The sequence below is a fragment of the Onychostoma macrolepis genome, chromosome 03 (assembly GCF_012432095.1).
Source record: "Onychostoma macrolepis isolate SWU-2019 chromosome 03, ASM1243209v1, whole genome shotgun sequence".
Lineage (NCBI taxonomy): Eukaryota > Metazoa > Chordata > Actinopteri > Cypriniformes > Cyprinidae > Onychostoma > Onychostoma macrolepis.
In genome coordinates this window covers 6,968,010-6,989,711 of record NC_081157.1, presented here as the reverse complement: position 1 = coordinate 6,989,711, position 21,702 = coordinate 6,968,010, and the positions used below count along the sequence as shown (strand labels likewise).

The 21,702-nt window shown below is 37.5% G+C and overlaps 1 protein-coding gene across 1 annotated transcript; it reads left to right on the top strand.

Annotated features, from left to right (window-relative positions):
• The first annotated feature begins 3,841 nt into the window (after positions 1 to 3,841).
• Positions 3,842 to 18,590, top strand: LOC131535932 (uncharacterized). Its single transcript, XM_058768468.1, has 3 exons — positions 3,842 to 3,855; positions 5,973 to 6,023; positions 16,376 to 18,590. Exons 2-3 carry the CDS (start codon positions 6,008 to 6,010, stop codon positions 17,059 to 17,061), a joined length of 702 nt encoding a protein of 233 aa, XP_058624451.1. The 5' UTR covers positions 3,842 to 3,855; positions 5,973 to 6,007; the 3' UTR covers positions 17,062 to 18,590.
• The last annotated feature ends 3,112 nt before the right edge of the window (positions 18,591 to 21,702 follow it).

Below are 21,702 nucleotides of genomic sequence, written 5' to 3'. Positions count from 1 at the left end.
TTTGATTTAGTTAACAGATAAACAAAGGGAAAAAACCGTGCGACACATAGCGTAGCCTATATATGCTGAGTTTCAGTTCATTTTTTTAACAGGTGTAGCATTTGGACCAATCAGACACACAATTTTGCATTTGATTTAACAAATCAATTAGTTATTAGATTAACAAATGGTCACAGACCCCTCACCCAATACACATACCCGGGTGCCAGTAGGACTGTCAAGGACTTTAGGCCCCTGGGTCCCATGGAAACCCATTAGATAACACTAGTTTTATTGCTCAAAGGAATGCAAATGGCCGAGCAACACTCACTTCATATCCCCTTTAGGAAAAAGACATTATGCCATAAAATGGACTCTTCTCTAATTAATTCATAGAAAAACCTTTCTTTGAATGAGCACACATATCATTAGGTCATTGTGTATATTATTACTGCTCTTGCTCTTTTATATGTTTTTGTGTATTGTATACTGTTTTATGCATGCTTATAATAGATAACTAGTTAATATCACTCTGACTGTAACTTGTTTGGTCTCTATCAATTCGTCTTCGGATGATCTAAGTGAGAGTGAATATTACATGTTGATACCTATGCAGCATATTAATGTCCTAAGAATCTTTAATGGTTTGTATAACAACTATTAATCCAACCCCTTTGCAAATTAACATGCTCTCAGACAAAGAGTCATAAACCCCCCAGTATTTCCAAACTCCCGCTTGGAAATTCAGCCTTTCTCATTGGTCAAGCCCATCCTGAGAGCCGTGACTTTTCTCACCTTAAAGGGCTCACGCACAGTTCCGCCTGCGCTCTTCTGCAAAGCTCTACTGCCAAATCTCCGGACTGCTGCCCGTGTGGAGAGCCTGAGCTGGTACCGGCGTGCCCGGTGGGCTCCAACATATCTCAGTCTGCGGTTCTGTTAGATCCTAAAAGGATGTGAGCTAGAACTCTTCGGTACACTTAAGTTTTGCGCCTGGCCTTGCGGCCTTGACTTTCCATTCAACCAAAGCTCCGCGGACCTCAGAACCAGAATAACCTCTTTGGAATTCATCACTCTTCAACCCAGAAGAACGTGATCGCGAGTCCAAAACCTTGAAACCATCAAGACTTTTCTTCCAAGACTGCGTTCCAGACACACGTCAACAGCCGTGGAAGTGCAAGTATGGTACATCTAACTAGATTAAACAGAGGTTTAGTATAAGCTATAGACCCCGTTATAAACGGTGCTGATGGTTTTACTCAGGTGGTTAACTGACTCTCTCCATAACTGCATTCTGTTTTCTCTAATGGCTTCATTCATCCACTTTAGCTCCCCTTTTGTATATATGCGTGAGTGTATGTATGTTTGTTTGTTTGTTTAGATTAGTTATGTGTGTTAGTGTTTAGTTAATAAAAGTTGTGTGCACAAATTACATGAGTTTCTGGTTCTGCCTTGCAAATTAATGTCTCTTTACGATTTTGACCCTTGCTACATGCTCTAATGCATTAATACTTAAGAAAGTATTTTCTGTGGCCACGAAAATATCCTTTCTTAGAGTTGATATGAACTTAGCACAGTTGGTACTTTATCAAAATAAAATACAGTGAACCAAACATCAGCGCGCCCTCCTCTGTGTCACCGTTGGAACGCGACTGAAGTACAAAGCCTGTAATTTACATAATAAATAGTTTAGCATTCAGAAACATTACATCGCAAATATGGAAATATTATGGAATATTTGGATTTGTGCCAAATGAGAGAGGTAGGATACACGAGCACAAAGCTCCATTTCGCAAACAGTTGAGTGCACAAGCTTTTAAAGTATACTCCTTTGTCAGTCTATGTGAGAGACGCATTTAGAATCAGCACATGCCCACTGTCTGGGGGCTTTGTTTCCAAGCGCGCAACTCACGGCATTCGCTGTTCTTCTGCTGGCGGTTATCAAACAGCGCTGCATTACTGTGGGCGCTCCCTTCTGGATTGGGGTGAATTGCCTGTATTCGTTGTAAGGCCTCATGCACCGAACCGAGATGCCTGTACCGTGATGGTTTGGTATGAATACATGTACCGTGCCACCCCTATTGTAGCCTAATCTTTTGTATTTTCTACATTTGTAAGAAACTATAAGTGTAGAATTGCACTGTCTGTTTACTCATTTGCGTCAATCGGAGTGAGAGAAGCAGTGAGAGATGTTGAGACAGGTGAAAAGCATTTCGTTAATAGTGTGCGTACCATTGTATAGCCCCCTAGTATAGTCCCGCCCCCTCACATTGATTGACAGCTTTCCATGTAGACATCGGAAATTAAAATGCAAAAGGAATTGCGATTTCATTTGAGTTTTGGCAGGTTACATGCGCGACGCACAGAAAGTGAAAAACCAAATGTGGTAATTAAGGTAGATACTTAACCATAGCTTCAGGACATTGAAGAGCCAGACCTGGATTGGGACATGGCAGCTTCTTATGATGCCTGTGAAGACTTGGGAGTTGTTGTTCCAGAATTTGAATGCCGTCTGAGTTCAGATGGATTGAGGGCCCTTGAACACCTGCTGAATTCAACTGGTCCTAATGTCCCTGTCAAAGAACTGTATTTGCTTTGTTGGGAGTTTGTTGCAACAAATCTGTCATGGTAATCTAAAAGAAAAAAAAAAACCCCACCAAGACAGATTTTATTTTGCATTTAAGTTTACTGTATATAAAATATACCTTTCTCTTCATTTCTGAATTGATTTTGTAACAATCTGCCAGCAATCAATACATGCTCATAATGAGCAAAACTATTATAAAGAAAAACTACAGTTGAACATCTGAAAACTGTTACATCCATGTTTTTTTTTTTACAAACTGATAACAGTATAACAGAGTACACAGCATATGAACTAAACACTACAATGAGAATTCATCTCACGAACGACCAAATTCTTTGCTTTTGATCACAGCCTGTCGCATAATGCAGAGAAACTCTTTGTAAGTTCCTAAGTGCTGTGTGGGCAAGGTCATGGTACAGGAGCATGCGTTTACGAGGGGGTAGCACAAACTGTTGACCGTATCGCAACTGACAGTCGTGATCAAATTCCACATGTATTTTGAATTTTTCTCTATGTGTGGATGTAATGGGAATGTGTCCTTGACCAGTCAGCCACTGCATGAAGCTGCTAACAGTGATCTTGTCTTGTTCTTCTCCGTTGGTGCAGTCCTCCATTTTATCCCCGTTCGTTGTCATCCTCACCTCTGAGCTCTGTACTAGTGCTTCCTTCCACAAGAAACAAGATCAAAAACAAAACTACAATGTCAAGTATTATAAATACAAATTAACATTGTAAACACTATGGCTGGGGTTGACAAATTTTATGATTCTCAAACACACGCTTGCAATTCGATTCGAATCCCAATTTGATTTGACTATCTATTATTTTGGATATATATCAGATACAGTACATGCCAAATTCAAGGGGGGGAAAAAATCTCTTAACTATGCTGTAAATATACATTCAGTTGGTACTACATTATAATATCGAAGGTTAAAATTGCTATACTACTGCTTAAATTACACTTAAATAGCAGTGTTACAATACCTCGTAACTCTCTGATTGGCCAGTATGTCTGTGCATCAGTCCAATCTGCCACAGCTGCTCGTCATATTCATTAAAACTTTATTTTTTAGGATTTAAAATGACTTTTTAGATTTAATGAAAGTCACACTGAGGAAAATAAAAAAATTGAGAATTATTAGAAAATTCTTGGGAGGACTTCTGGTGCTATGCAAATTTAAGGCGGGGCTATAGCCCCAGCAGGCCCTGCCCTATAGCAGCACTACTGTATATTAGGCTGGTGTAGTTTGCTGGAGGACAGCTGGAAAAGAACACTGAAAACACGATAGGTGAGTAGAACATTATTAGTACACTATTATCAGTCATTGTCCAAATTGATATACTTTATTTGTTATTATTGAAAGTGTAACCATCAGAAAACCAATTGTGCATTACTACTATCAAACAAAACCCTCCCTGCAACGTCCTGGAAGGGTTTGTTAAGGCTAAGAAACAAGTCATTAGGCAAAAGAAACCTTATAATTAGTGATCAAATTGCATATAAAATGTATAAATTATTAAAAACTTTACCCGAGTAGATTTGCTATGTACTAAGACTGATGTAGGGGAGCGTGGGGCACAAACTTACACGGGGTTAGTTTTAACGTGTGTGGTTTAAATATTTTCACACATGCTAGCATAACCAAATTTATGGCATTTACTAGTTACCATATTAAGATTATATAGAGAAAAAAAGTGCACCACAACTCAAAAATATTTTGAAGATATATGAATATTTCTTTTGCCATAAAGTAAATTTCTGACTGAAGTAAATTTTTCAACTCATATTTTAGTGTTAACTTAAAATGAGACAAATCTGCTTTGTTTTAATCTCTAATCTGTTATTTATCAGTTTAGATGCTTTGCTAACTAGCAGAAGACACTAACTGTTTTTAATTCCAGTTGTGCAGATGGGGAACGTTTTAACACTGCGTTACAATGTGCCCCGCTATAACTAAACTATGTTATTCTATGACATCAGCAATGTAATTTACACTATTTATTTTTTTGAGTTTTAAAGAGAAGCCACGAGTGAATAAAAACTGACAATCAATGTTTAATGTTCAGAAATAATTATTTCAAGAAATGTAAAGCATTTTGGCTCGTGTGTGTGTCTGGTGTTCTGTGAGAGCTGTGTGTGGAGGGAGGGGAGTGTGTCTGTGTTTTTCTGAATGCGTTTCTTCATATTGTTACGTACCCTGGCGATATTAAGGGGTATGGGGAATAACATTAGTTGCTGAGGTCTGGTCTTGACCTGATACCAGCGCAAGCAATAAAAACCAGAGTGCTAAAGGCAACAAACCAGTGTTTATTTACAATATTTGCAGTGGGAATATTCTTGTCCCAAAGCCGTTGACAATAACATTTACATAAAGAATACTAACGAAAGAAATCAGCCCAAATAATTAGGGGAAAAAGAAGAAGGGAACTGGGTGGCAGTCAAACAAAAGTAGTAATCAAAACATAACCCTCTAACTCAGTTATCAAATCTAAACTTAACTAAAGAGAAACAAAAAAGAAAAGAAAGTCTTCAGTATCCAAAGATACCCTAAACTAAGCTACTCTCACTAGCAAAAACAAAACAAAACACAGCAAATGAGGCACGCCCCTTACCTAGTGTGTTTAACAATTATTCACTACGGGATGTACAATGTAGATCACGTGATATTCTTACCTTTCCTCTCCTTCTCTCCCCTTCATATACATACAAATGGTTCCCAAATTAAGTTTACATGAATGAAGATAAAATAGAGCTTAATGTACAAAACACACGCAAACAAATAAAGCTTAACCCACAGTATACAAAAAGAACATTAGCTAAACAACACAATCTCAAAACAACTAGCAACAGACACAAGCAAGCCATCTCCCACATTGTCTCAGCGTCTTCCTTTTATAGATCCAGCTGGTCACTAATTAGGACGAGGTGATTGGCAGAAAGCAGGACCAATGGCGTAGCGCTAAGAAAGTGAAAGTAAAGACAAACAAAAGAGAGATGAGAAAAGCAACAAACAACACCACAAAACGGTGGTTACTTTTTTAAACATTCTGTTGAGCTCTGTTAATATAACAATTTTGTGTAAGAGATAAATGAAAGTCAGATTAACTAAAAATATAAGATGAGAACTTAAATCAAAATGTGAAATTTAAATAAACACGATTTATTGTGATTTAAAACGTGTTTATTTAACATGCTGAGTATGCGGAGTAAACATTACCAATGTACATATTTTTTTTATGTTAATCTAACAGATTTTTTTCAGTGTACTAAGAAACCTTATCTGATTAATGAAAATATAATACAAAAGGAGGTGACTGTAAATTCACACCTTCGGTTACAAAACTGTTTCAGGCTTATATTCTGTTGATCACATCTTTTCTCTTTTTTTTTTTTGAAACCTTACAGTTGGACGCGTCGCAAGTGAACATTCATTAAAAAACATGGCTAATACCACAGGTAAGACACCTTCCAGTGTAAACTCATTCATTTAGCCTGAAATAACAGTTCTGTGCAGAGGTGAACAGTACTCAAGTGTTTTTACTCAATCAAAAATACATTTTAAAGCATCTGTAGTTTATACTTTGGAAAATTTTTACTACATAAAATTTAGATAAAACATATAATTCTTTTTGCTCCACTACATCCCATAAATGCATGTTGTTGTTGTTTTTTTACCTTTAATAACTAAGAACCTCAAAACTCTAGTACTTTCCTACATTTAACGAGGTTGCATCAAAGTCTGTTTATGGAAATTTTGGTAATAGTTGGGTAAATGTATACTGGGATTGAAGCGATGTGGCTTGGTAAACGTTTTATTGCCAGTATAAAGGCTGATAATGGCTGAATAAAAACAAAAGAATAATGATAAAAGAATAATAAGGATTATGGAAAACGGCCATGTTTGCAACGTCTCGGCATGTGAATGGGGAAGACTGCTGTTTCTACAATCACCAGCTAAAATCCCATCCCATAAACAACATACTGTATATGCTAACTAGTCACTAATAAAATACAATAGAAATGGGAACTAGAGTAGAGGTTGGATTCCTAATATTTAAGTGACAAGAAGATACTGAATATAAAATACGTAACGTGTATTATGAGAATAATATTTTAATCTTTATTGGTATTATCATTAGTTTTCTTATTATTAGGGGCCAAGCACTGAAGGTGTGAAGGCACGTATTGTATCCATTAGTTTGTAGTTCAAGTCAAACCCTTTTGTGCTACCAACAGCTCAAAGTTGCACTCATGTTTATGCTAATAAAACTTTTGAACCATATGGGCTAGAAACAAAATGATTTTTTACCTCTGATTCTGTGGCTCATGCCAAGTCACACACATACCAAAATTCTCATGGGTCCAGAATTTTTATGGGTCAAGATTTTTCACAATTTTGAATAATCCAAAAAATCTACTTTTTCAAACTTATCCTAGACGGTTTGTCAGATTTGCTCCAAAATTGGACTAAATTCATGCAAAAATTTACATGCAGCTATCTCCAAAATGCTTTAGCTAAGGAGTTCCCAAACTTTTCCATTCCACGACCCACCTAGACAAGTATAATCTATTTCAAGACCCACCATAATATCTGAGATCAGAAAACAGCTGACACCTTAATTAATCTTAATTAAAAGTTTGATATGACAAAAATTGAATATTTAAGAAAAATAACCATTTTATTTTATAGTACAACTGTAAAATGTCACTACTAATATCTACGTTTTAATTTCTTCATTTACAGACGTTAAAGAATCTATGAAATATGTCCATAAAAACTCAAAACACGCTCACTCTGGTGTGGATATAAACTGTGATCCGCGCTGTGAGCGTTGTTAAAGTCTCTCATGCTCCTTCTGTGTGTGTAGGGAGAGCGGAGCACAACCCAACACTGATTTAGCAAAGCATTAGAAGCAAAGCAGATGTAGATGCGTCTCATTGTGTCTCACTAAAAACTGAGATGAAAAATTTACTTCAGCCAGAAATTTACTTTTGCTATGGTTAAATAAATGTTAAGTGATATCTTCAAAATATTTTAGAACTTTGGCACATTTTTTTCTCTATATAGTGTTGATATGCCTAGGAAATAATAGGACATTTTCTAAATTTTGTTATGTTAGCATGTGGAAATCTTTAAATCATGTAGTGTTATTACCCCGCGTTTGTGCCCCGCTCACCCTGTACATGTGAAATGCTTTTTACAGACCATTTCGTTATTGGTAGGTAGCCAAATGCATATGAAGGAACGAAAACAACACTCTTTATATCTCTCGGAAAGACACAGTGCCGAGTACAAACAGACAATAGAAATAAATGAACATACCTGAAACAGTTTTCGTAACATTTGAATTTTCAGAATACAGCACAGTGAATGGAGTGAGCGAGTTTCTTCTCATGAATAATGCGGATCGAGCCGCTTTGCTCCGAGACCCTCACTGTTAATACAACTCACGCATGCCTGCGCTTCAAATCATGCAATGCATGTTTTAAATCGCAGCCTTCGTGATTCAAAAATCACACTAAGCAATATCGCAGTTCGTAATTAATATTGGTAAATCGTGCAGCCCTACCAATTAGGAAACTGTGTGTGTGTATGTTATTGAAATGCAAATTTAGCTGCAGCCAAGTGACTTTCTGCGACCCACCTTGTCCCACTCTGCGACACACAGCTGATTCAGATCAAACATGTTATGTGTTATACCAAGCATGACCTGAGGGCACATGAGTAGTTTTGGCCTACTGGTCAAAAGATATTTAAAAAATGACTTTTTTTGTTTATAAAATTTGAAAAATTTGGCCAAAAAGCATAAGATTGTAAGCCGTATCAACAAATGTCTTTACCAGGGGTCTCCTACCCTGCTTCCGTAGAGCTACCATACTGCAGAGTTCAGTTCCAATTCTAATCAAACACACCTAACCTAGACAGATTACAGAGAAGTGTGTTGAAGCAGGGTTAGAACCAGTGATGGGAATAACGGCGTTATAAATAAACGGCGTTACTAACGGCGTTATTTTTTTCAGTAACGAGTAATCAAATAAATTACTGTTTCCCCCGTTACAACGCCGCTACCGTTACTGACAATAAAATGTGGCGTTACTATATTATATTATTAGAATTTAATTTTTCAGTTCATCTGAATGGATGCGCAGTGTAGCTGTATTTGACGTACCATAAACTCTCGCCGTCGCTTTCTCTCACATACACGCACACAAAGAAAGATACAGAGCAAGAGAGTCTTTCATAACATGCAGAATTGACGCGCTACATGTAAACGATATTCTTTGTTGTATTTTCCTGTCAAAATAACGGAGTTACTTTGGAATTCTTCAGCTTTTAAGAACTGCCGGTTTCTCTGGTAGTGGGCGGAACTAATGCGCAAACGACAATCTCATTGGCTGGCGCTCCCCTATTATCATCACTGTTTTGATTTCAGCAAATCAATTCGAACGAACGCAGACAACATGATTAATATTCATGAACCCAGCAGCTCATTAATCCTCAGTGCGTTTTATATTGATGACAAATATGCATTCATACTTGGTTATTCTAATTACTAAAGTTCTATCATCATATAATATTAAATTATCATAATATTATATTATAATGCTTGACTGACTGATACTAAGTGTCAGTAGATAAATAGTGTAGATTAATGTACAATGTTTTATAATAATAATTTATTCTTTTAGTGTCCATTTCATTAATTTAACATATTTAATATTGGGGCATCCAAAGTTATTTGACATTTGAACATTTTTTAAAAGTAACGCAATAGTTACTTTCCTGGTAATTAGTTACTTTTATAATGATGTAACTCAGTTACTAACTCAGTTACTATTTGTGAGAAGTAACTAGTAACTATAACTAATTACTTTTTTAAAGTAAAGTGCCCAACACTGGTTAGAACTGAAGTCGGCAGGAAGGTAGCTCTCCAGGAGCAGGGTTGGAGAACCCTGGTATTTATTGAGTAATTAAATACAGCTCATTAGCTGTTAATTTTGTCTCTGTTGTGCTTGGCCCCTTAATTGCATCTATATTTCTTCTTCTTCTTTTGCTATTGAGTCTATGGCATCCCATACAACCACTTACGGGAAAGTTATGAAATTTGGCAGTCTAAATATTCATCGTTTCCCCTTTATTCCTTAGCTCATTTAAAATGCCATATTTTAAGAACACATTGGTGTATGTGTATGTGTCTTCAGCACTATGCCCTGAAGGTACTCAAAAAGTTAATAACTTTTGATTTGTTTTGCCTCTTGTCACGAGATTGGTCTTGATAGATTGCTTGGATCATGCCAAGAACATTGATACCATAAATGGCTGATCATCCTATCCTCCATATTGATTTTCCTTTAAAACCTACTTTTTTTTAAAACTCCTAGACTGTTAGTCTGATTTTCACCAAATTTGACTCATATCACCTTCAGACCATGCCGGCAAAAAGTGATGGATTTTATTTTGATAGACAAAACTGTTTTCACTGAACGCATCAACGAATGTGATGGCATGATGTTAAACTGCATCTAAAGCCCAAAGTATACTTAGTTTTTGTATGTGTACGCTAGCGTATGCATTCAGTGGAACGTGTAGCCTTTCAAAGTATACTTGTTACCATAAGTTATGACCGATCACAAATAGTTTTGAACACTTTTAAACCAAAGCTGGGCTATCCCATACCCTCTTGCTCAATAAGCGCTTGTCAGTGTGAGCATCTGATGTTGTTGCACTCTCAAAAATTGTGTGGTGGTGACCCTCGCGTACGTGTAAAAAGCAGGGTTCGTACGGGTGCTTGAAATCCTTGAAAATGCTTGAATTTTAACGGTGTTTTCAAGGTTTGAAAAGTGCTTGGATTTTGGATAAAGTGCTTAAAAGTGCTTGAAAATGCATTTACATTGGTGAAATGAATTTCTTATGGAATACTTCATATTATATATTTACAAATATATATATATATATATATATATATTTTTTACATAAAGTAAGTACAGTGGCAGACTAGCTTAGACTAAGTTAGTGGCAGACAGAACCTCATATTTTAGCCTTTAAACTATTTTTAAGAAATAAAGGAAAGGGATGAGTCAAAAGTGTAAAGAATTATTTTAATTTAAAGCACACAAGACATCTTACTGTTTAAATGTTTTAGATTTGAAGGCACAAGCTTTTTGTTCTGAGCAAAAACAGCAGGTGGGCTTATTGAAAGTGCAAATTAATCCTCTGCCATCCAAAACCGCTGAAAAACATCTTCTGACTCATCCCTTTTCGTTATTTCTTAAAAATATTTTAAAGGCTGAAATGTTAAATTTGTCACTTTATAAAACTCTGTGAAAACCTGTATTTGAACTGCAAATCATGTTTTTTGCAGTCATTTTATGGTTTAATATGTTACCACAGACATTGCCCTTCCCCGCTCATATAGTATTTATTTGATTTGTGCAGGTCTTAAAAAGCCTTACATTTTATTAAAAAAAACCTGGTGGTACCCTGTAAATTATTTCTTTCTTTATTTTTTATTTTATAATTTATATACGTTATGTCGGCTAATTATATTATGCAGTGCTATATTTGATCCAGACCGGTGGGTTTTAATAGCACAATAACATCTGATTTAAAGTGAAAAACTCAAGTGTGTGTGTGTGTGTAAACATGTAATTTACCACAGTTTAAAGTGCTGGAAAATCTTGAAAATGCACCTTGAAAGTGCTTGAATTTGAATTTGGGAAAGCTGTAAGAACCCTGAAAAAGGGAAGTATACTTTGGGCTGCATCTTTGCAAAGCTTTGTCATATTCAACATATTCCTGTTCTCACAGTTCACGGTTCTCACACTGACTACGTTTACATTAGGGCTGGGTAAAAAAAAAAAAAAAATTTTCGATTAATCATTTTTTTTAATGACATCGATTTGATATCGATTCTCAAAAGCCGCAAATCGATCTTTTCCGGTATTTATTTCAGCACACATTTAAAACAAGATCTGATTAATATGATTCTTATCATTAGTCTTCTCCACTAGATGTCACCCTTATTTACCGATGCGCGATGTTACAACAGAAAGCCTGTCATTCATTCAGTGCTTATCATGGCGGAGATACTGTTGACAAGAACCAAGAACAAAGCCATACGCGTGTTTCTTAATGCTCAGGTGAATGCTATAGTAATTTAAATCTGTGGAAGCATTTGCTATCAGGCATAAGGCGCCATGATTTCCGCAATGAATGAATGAATGAATGGCAGATGGCGCGACGCACTGTTTTGTTTACTACACACACACTAAAGCGCGGACGACGCTCGCGGTGTTTTCATCTTCTGCCGTCTCACTATATGATGATATTAACACACTGCTGCTCTGAGAGTCATTTCATTAGTATTTTACAGTTTAATTTGAGAAAACTACCGTCATATCACATGATACACAGCAGCTGCAAGTTCCTTTCGGCCACCTGTCAAAATAAAAGTTTAGTTTAATGTTAAGAGCAGTTAAACACGTTAAGACTCAATGCTACTACTACTAATAAATATTAATAAATCTTTATTTTTAAAGGAATAATTCCATTTGTTTTATTTTTTAATTTTAACAGTAAACCTCTGTTGTGCAGCACTTTATTTGCCAACAAATAAAAGGGTTTAATTTTCATTTGATTAGGATAAATTAAATTAATGTTTTATGCCTTCATCTGATTACCAGAAAAATTAAGAACATTTTATAGGGCCCTATTATTGTTTAAGAAAGGACCCTATACAAAAAAAGAATAGGTTTAAAATATAGGCCTGTGGTTCTTAATTTCTTTTTATTAATTCACCATTTGTAAACTGATGTTTACTGTTAATTTTTTAGAAATATCAATAGCTTTTGTCTTAAAACTATATTCACTGAATGTAATAAAAAAAATTGAGAATTGAAGTGAATCGAAATCGGGACATCTGATACCCAGCCCTAGTTTACATGCACACGGACTTAATCACATTATGATGTTTACATGTCAAGAGCAAATCTCTTACTCCTGTTTACATGCAATTTCCATTTCAATTCAATTAAAAAAACTTTATTTGTCCCCGAGGGGCAATTCAAAAGCATATTGAGCAGCACTTCAAAAAACAAAAACAAAACAACACTATTTCAGACAGATACACAAAATTATTACGATAATAATAGTAAACAATAATAATGACAATAAATAACAATAAACAACAATAAATAGCAGCAAAAATCATTTGTTTCTATACAGTAAAAAAAAAAAAAAAAAAAAAACCTCCTACCTAATATAAATAAAAACAAGAAAAGTCTTCTGTTGGAAGTCTGTAAAGAATGAATAAAAAATTAATATTGAGTTTGAGAATTTAAGAGCAGAATAGCTTTAGGAACAAAGGTGGCCCTCCTTCTCTGAGTTCTACAGGCAGGGCAGCAAAGGCGTCTTCCAGAGGGGAGCCACTCAAATGCAGAGTGAAGAACATGTGAAGGGTCTTAAATAATCTTACTCGCTAACCTGAGTGTCTGTTGATCAATATATATGTGTAAGAGATCTAACAGACAAACCTATAATCTTAGAGCACACTGTGACAACACTCTGCAGCCGGTTCCTGCTCTGAAGACTAATAGACTGAAACCAACAAGTTATGGAGAATGTGACAATACTCTATATGAAAGAGTAATAAAAGGCCAACAGAATGTCTTTGCAAACTCCAAAAGAACTAAGTTTCCTAAGGAGATATTTCCGCTGCTGACACCTCCTAAGAATCTCCTCTGTGTTGGAGGAGAATTTCAGCAGATGGTCGAAAATAGTACCCAAATATTTGTATTCCTCAACTAGCTCCACTGGCTTCCCGTGGATGAAGGTCGTGACTACTGCTGCCAGATCCCTCTGCTTGTTGGAAAAGGTCACCACCATCTCTTTGGTTTTGCTTACATTCAATTTCAGGTGTGAGCTGTCACACCACTCCACAAACTCCTGTAAAGCTGGTCCGTGGTTCTGTGAAGGACCCGACAACAGAGACAGAAGAACTGTGTCGTCAGCATATTTGACCAGATAACAGTTAGGCACAGTGGATCTGCAATCGTCGGTGTACAGGATGAAAAGCAGGGGTGAAAGCACACAGCCGTGTGGGGAGCCAGTTGAGGTGAAATGAACGTCAGAAAAAGTATTATTGACCAGAACTCTCTGTGACCTGTTGGTCAAAAAGTCAGGTGAAAGCAAGAGGAGAGTTTAGTGGCCAAAATGTGAGGCTGCAAGGTATTGAATGCTGAATTGCGTCATGAAATGTTTTTGCGTCATCAACACCTCTTCCCGCACGATATGCGAACTGAAGTGGATCTATCAGGAAGTCCGTTGCTCTGATAATATGATGTTTTAGGATCCTCTCCATAGCTTTCATCACCAGAGAGGTAAGAGCCACAGGCCGTAGATCATTCAGTGTTTTGGTCTTACTTTTCTTAGGGATGGGAATAACTGTGGAATATTTCCACAGCTGAGGGACTATGCTGCTGTCCATAGAGCTCTGGAACAAAATTCGAAACATGTCCCCTAACTGCTGAGCGCAGTGCCTCAGGACGCGGCCACTAATATTGTCTGGACCAGGTGAGCTCCTTTCTCTGGTTCTCCTGAGGGATCTCACCACATCCTGTGTGCTAAAGGTAAATGCAAAGTTATCAGGATTAAGTTCAGATCTTATCACCTCGAGCTGAGTGGAATTATCTGACTCGAATCTGGTGTAAAAGGAGTTAAGGTCATCAGGGAGGGGAAGTAGGACTGCTACCCTCCACCCGGATGGTTCTAGGGTTGCTGGCAGCAGTGTTAATGGAGGCCATGGTTTTAAGACCCTGCCAAGCTGAGTGGAGGTTTCTATCAATAAATGTCTGCGCCACTTTATTCTTATACTTCATCTTGGCAATTTTAATGGCCCTCTTGACCTCTTTGTTGACCTTTTTTATCTCCAGTCCAGAGCCAGTGAAGAAAATCCTCTTTTTCCTATTTAGGATCTCCTTAAGCTCTTTGGTGATCCAAGGTTTATTACTGAGGAAGATAGTAACTGTTTTTGAAGGAACAATGTTTTCGACACAGAAGGAAATGTATGATGAAACAGTATCCACCTGTTCATTGATGTTGTTGGAGGTGGAGAGAAGGCTGTCTCAATCTGTGGATTCAAAACATCCTTGTAGGGATTGGATACTTTCCGGTGTCCACTGTTTGATGTTTTTAGTAACCTTTGTTGCTCTCCTAACAACTGGTGTATATACTAGAGCAAGAAGGATTGTGTGGTGATCAGCAGAGCCGAGAGGGGGAAGGGAGAGAGCTCTGTATGCATCTGGAACTGAACCATAGCATTTATCTAATATCTTCCCCATACGAGTGGCACACTTGACATACTGCTGAAACCCTTTTAGAAATTTATCAGGACAGCAGTGATTAAAATCTCCCAGAATAAACTTTGGAGAGTCTGGTGACAACTGTTCTATTTTATTTAGAGTACTGGTAATATGCTCGATAGCTGTAGTTGTATTAGCTCTGGGGTGGATGTAAACCAGAATGAGAAGAAGTTGTGGAAATTCTCTGGGGAGGTAAAAGGGGCGGAGAGAAACAGCCAGAAGCTCGATGTCTGTAGTACACATTTTCTCCCTCACTATGACCGTGGAGCACGGTATTTACATATAGACACACCCCCCCACCATGTTGTTTCCCCGTGAGTTTACTGTCCCGGTCCAAACGTAGTGGAGGAGCAAAACCATTAATATGCAGCGTGCCGTCATCATCGTTACTATTCAACCATGTTTCAGTGAATGCAAGAATAGAAGCAGTTCTGTATTCAAGCATATGATAAACACTGGCTTGCAGTTCGTCCGTTTTATTACGGAGAGAGCGCACATTGGCCATAATGATAGAGGGGAGCGCACATTGTTTGCGTGTCTCCCGTTTCAATCTGGCTCTTACACCACCCTTTTTCTTTCCCCTTATGTTTACCTTAGTTCTACTGCAAGTGGAGTTATGTTGGTTGGAGAAGTCCACGCGGAGTATTTCCTCAGGAAAACTATCCATAAAAACGATATGTGGCTGAAGCCCGAGCTGCATTAGATAGTCTCTGGTATATGTGAGTCGTGAGTTATCCGGCAGATCCTTTATAACAGCAGACGCCAACTCACAAGAAAGCAGCCACTGCAGGCATGCCACCAACCAAATAAATCCACAGATATCCATACCGAGTATATTCCAGTAACAGGTGGAAACCAGGCTGTTAGATGCAATAGTCCAGAAGTCACAGTGAGGTAAACAGAATATAACTAAATAAAGTCGCTGCTTTGTAATTAAAAAAGCGCTAAATTAAAAAGAGCAAACATACACTGTCCTCAGACAGATTAAACAAAACACAACATAAGCAAAATAAAAGAAAAAACAATAAATAGCGCTGCTCAACTACCGGAGGGTCTCGACTCTTGACATTCATTAAATTGTTTTTTTTTTCTCCAGTTGTAGTAGTGTTTCACTAAGAACATCTGTGCCTTCATAAAAAGAGATTAACAAAAGCGGTGAGCTGAAGATGTCTGTTGGATAATGTTCAAATGCAGCTGTTGTCAGCGGAAAGCAGTATAATATATTAGTACATGATTGCATTACTAGTAACTACAGACATTAAAACTCAAGACTCAAAAACTCAGTCACATCAATAAGATGACTCGACTGAGTCAAGTTGAGTGAACAAAGTTTTTATATTGCAGAGTATAATATATAGAGAATATATAATAGCACTTTATATGAGTACTAGAATAACAGAATCCCATCAGATCTGCTCACTAAATGTCTGTGTTATCCTGTGTTGCAGGTTCAGGTACAATGAAAGGCATTGTTCCCAAGAAGAAAATAAAAGGGGTTGATTTCTGTGGAGGGCAAACGTACAGTTATATAATCCGCTCTGATCTCGGCTGCTACATGCAGTCAAGTAATTTTAATAAAGGTTCAGACCTCACTATTTTCAGTCTGCACCCCTCTTGCCAAAATGGAGACCATTATTTTGCTGATTGGAATGACAAGTTTTACATCATTAAGGGTAACTCCTTTCGCAAGGTCACGGACCTGTCAACAGACAGCGATGCTGAAGTTATCAGTCTTGATTCCAACTGCAAGGGTGGGGACTACTACTTATCAGCCGGTGGCTGGTTTTACATCATCTTCCTAGAAAAAGGAACATTTCGTCAGACATCAGACCTTAATAGAGATACATATGGTGAAGAAAAAGCACTGAGGTTCACTTGGCACAATGGTCTCTATTACTGGGGCCAGTCAAAGAGCTTCTGCTTCCTCAGGCCAGTCTCAGAGTGGGGAGTTGAATACAATGAAGGCAACAGTTTAATGGAAGACAGCTGTTACAATACCTATTCTGTTCACCCCACTGTTGTTAACTTCCTGCCTGGTGGGCTGTCGATAACTAAAGGGCCAGCATTTGGTAAGTGGGAGAATATCAAAAGTGCAAGTAATGACAGTAAAACAGCAGTGACATGGCACAAGTAAGTTATTAAAAAAGTTGGATGCAGTAAGGAGAAGGTAAGAGACATCACACACAACTGGAAGTTCGGCATGTCAGCCACGATTGCATCTGGAGTCCTTGAAGGGTTAATTGCGAAGCGGCAGTTCTCATTTTCTGCAGAATATGGAGGATCACAGGTGAACACTGACAAAGAAAGCTGGAATGAAGCCATTGACGAAGAAGAACAACTTTCATTTGAGCTGAAGCCAAATGAGCGTTTATATCTGTGGCAGTACAACCTGGGTCTTGGTGAAGAATCAGTGTTGTTCTGTCGTGATTTGAAGATGGATGATGAGCCAAACCCTCCAACTGAAGTCCCACTGCCACCTGCAAAACCATGAGAACACATCAGGTCTGTTTAACTCTGAAGATAACCAAGTGCTTCAGTTAAACAACATCTAGTCAGACACTAGGTGGTACTATAAGAGCCTTTGCATTGTGATTCGTAAGGGCTACAAGCAAAATCCTTTTTTCCTCTGAATCCTGACACATGCTCTATAAAATAATTTAATGTGTCTATAAAATTTTTCAGCCATTTTGAATCTTCCAAAAATCTGCTTTTTCAAAATTCTTTGTCTGATTACTGCCAAACATGACATGCATCATCTTCTAGAGACACTCACTTAAAAAAAAAAAAAAAAAAAAAGAACACACCTTTTTTTTGTGTGGGTGTTAATAGGGTGCGATATTTCTAAAGAAAACCTCTGAAGTATATTAAATTCAAGTTTATTTGTATAACACTTTTTATTGTACAAATCGTTGCAAAGCAGCTTTACAGGAAATTAAGTTTCTACAATATATAAATATATAAATTTGGTAGTTCTGTATGTTGTCCGAATATATAACTGATTTGTAATTTACCACTTTCTAATTCATGAACTTTTCCCTGTTTGTCTGAATAAGCTTGAACCCTGATAATTTCAAATTACTGAGGCTATATTTTAAGTTTGTTTTTCACTTGGTTTCTGTGTAAAATTCAGGTTTTGGGGTTTTTCGTGTATCCAGTTTAATTTAATAATCTACTATGAGTAATCTGCATTATATAATTTTTAAAAACCAATGTGTCATAAGATTTTGTGTGTCTCTAATGCGTTGTCCAGACATGAAACATGATTCAGGATCTAAATGCAGATAGTAGTTGAATGACAAAGTCCAAAATAGTAATCCAAACAAGAACAGAAATCCAGGAACATGAAACAATGGCAAGAACTGTAAACACAACAATAACCGACAAGGGCAAACAACGGGGTATATGTACACAGACTAATAAGGGGAAACAAGGAACACATGGATACAATCAAGACAGTGAACCAATGGTAACAAGACACAAGAGGGAACCACAAAGACCAAGACAAGGACTACAAATCAAGACTTCAAAATAAAAGACATGTAAACAAAACACAAGACAGATACATAACAGTCGCATTACATTCTACTCTGTATTTTAATTTATACCATTTTGGTTTTTGCTTTTAATGAAATATTTGAAATAAAGTTGGGTTCTGCATTTTAATTCTTTCTGTTTTCATTACCATTCTGCTTCTTTACCACAACATTGTCAAGTGTTCCTTTGGCAAATCCTAGCCTCATCATATATCTCCATATCTTTTTAAAAACCAGTGCAATAAAACAAAAATAGACTTATTACTACTACTGTACTTATAGCCTGTTACAGATAATTACTCAATTATGTCCAAGTATATGTACTCTACATTTATTTCGTCATTTATCCAAAGTGACTTACAGATGTGGCCATTAAGAATGTTTGCTTTTTCTCACGGCTGCATGCAATTGACCCTTCGCTAAGCCCCGCCCTCCTTAGTTACTGTTGCTAAGCCTGACAAGCTTTCGCGCCTGGCACGTCTATTACAGTATGTATGCACCGGTGTCAGGCATTCTCCAGGAGATAATTAGTCATTTTTGGCGAACAGGTGAAATATCTGAGAGAGCAAGACAAAAGGGACTGCAGTATGCATTCAAGGGATATATCCACGACATAATATGCAACCGATTAGGGAATAGTTTCATCAAAATTGAAGCTAAAGCCTATAGGTCCCAGCGCAAGCAGCAGCCGCCTCATACGCTGACCATTCAAATAGGAAACACACAAATTGAGGAACAGCTATGTTCATGCACAGCAGGGTAAGTGAAATTTGAAAATAATCTAATAAATATAAATCAAACAGCTTATCCATAAGTCTTGCGGAATAAACACAAGACATTAGCCTGACCACTTTGCAATGATAATATTTTCCCGCTTATATTTTTAGCGCGCCAGGCTACTGCTCACGCGTCGTGGGTCTAATCTACGCCTTGGACCTGGCAAGAGCCAGAGATGCTGAGCTGAGCCATACATCAACAACACAAACAAAGTCCTCCTGCACGACTCTACCACAGCAGTGGCACAAGCCAAGGGGCAACAAAATAAGGGCGGTGCCAATATCATCGGTAGTTATCGCTAAAGCCAATGAAAACTGTATGCGGCGACCAATCGACTGTCGGTATACAGGAAGCAGGTAAATTGAAAATTATGTTTATGGTTATAGTTATGGGATTTGGCAGACGCTTTTGTCCAAAGTGACATACAAATAAAAATAATACAATAGTTCAAATTAACAGTGAACAGTTTTAAAATGTTGGTAAGACTACATTAAGGAGAATATAAATAATAAACAATAATGTCAATTCAATCAATAGCCTAATGAAAATAAAACAATACCATAATATACAAACCATAACATTAGAGAGGCAGGTTTCCAAGTACAGCAAAGTTTTGTCCTATAAAACCCCTAGCTTTGTATTCAACTTGATTTTAAGCATCTAAATTCATTTATTTCTCCTCATGTGCGAAATTTGGGTGTAGAGTTTGATAATCGCTTGAAATTTGATAAACAGATCAGTTCTGTTGTGGGTTCCAGCTTCTTCTACCTTCGGTCCCTTTCTAAAATTAAACCATTTATTTCTGAAGTTTCTCTAGAGACTGTCATCCATGCCTTCATTACGTCACGGCTGGATTACTTTAATTCTCTGTATTATGGCATCTCAAAACCAAATTTCTCGATTACAAATAGTGCAAAATGCAGAAGCTAGATTTCTGAAGGGATGTAAAAAATTTGACCATATTACACCCATTCTGAGATCCCTGCACTGGTTGCCTGTTCAGCACAGGATTGAGTTTAAAAGTCTTCTACTTGTTTATAAATCATTAAACAATTTAGCTCCGCCATATCTTACAAACTTACTCCACTCTTACATCCCTACAAGGCGACTACGATTTGAGGAAAAATTTCTCCTCCAGATCCCTCGCACTCGTCTAAATACGAGAGGAAATAGAGCGTTTGAAGTGGCTGGTCCTACTCTCTGGAATAATTTACCTTCTCATATTAGAATGGCCCCCACTTTATCTGAGTTCAAATCCTGCCTAAAAACTCATCTTTTTACTTTGGCTTTTAATATTTGGTCTTATCCTAGACATGCTATTTGTATTTGATATTATCTTATTAATTTTTCTTACTGTATTTTTGCTATTGATATTGTACAGCACTTTGGTCGGCTCCTAGCTGTTTTTAAATGTACTTTAGAAATAAACTTGAACTTGAACTTTTTCAGGACCTTCTCAGTTACAGAGGAGAAAATTGCTTTATTAAAAAGGCAGACAGGAGCACCCATCAGCTACTTGGTAAACAGACCCCCTGTTGACAAAACTGTAGGAGGAGAGAGATCCCCGCTAGGAAGTGGTTTGAGCCATCAGGTAAATGAATGAGATGAGGCATATTAACGTAGATATTCTTTATTGTGTACTTTATATGAAATTCACTCAACTTGTATAGGGCAGTGCAGGACATTGCAGGACAGTGCACCACGTCAGCGTGATCGTCCTTGACCACTCAGCTCTTCTACACGCAGACAACCTTAATCTTTGATGATATGTGGCTGGAAGTTAGACAGCATGCTGACTACATGCCATATTTGATTTATGTTCACAAGCCGGGAAATCGGGATTTGGCCTGACACAATTTTAAACTTCTTTATCTCTGCAATAGCTCTTTCAACATGAACCCTGTGCTTGGCTATTCTTTTGGTCATTTCAACATCTGCATGTGGCATCTGTCTGTTTGCTCTTGCAAAAGGTGGAACGTTAAGTTGCAAACCAATCTCCTCAACTTCCTTCTCTATTAGAAAGCCTTTATCAACCATCAAGCCATCTCCTACATTGAGATGCCACACTGAATGTACCCCTTCAAAATGTCAAGGATGTTGCACTCATTGAAAATCTCTTTGTCAGAAATTGCTCCGGTGAAGAGGGCAGACACATAAATGACTGCACCTTGTGGATCACAGGCTACTAGAGACTTAAGGGTGTTAGTAGACTTGCAGGTGGAGTAAGTCTGACTCTGAAACACTAGTGAGCTTGGTCTCTGAATCTTAAGTTCAGTGCAGTCTAAGATGGCAAAAGTATTCGGAAATTCTTCCTTAAATTTAGCGGGCATGTTCTCAGAAATAACATCCCTGTGTGGCCAAATAGACAATTTGCCAAGACTCTCATACATATAGTCCACCCAGGAGTTGATCAGTGTGATGACACTCTGTAAACGGATGTTAAATCTGAAGGCTAGGTATTTGTG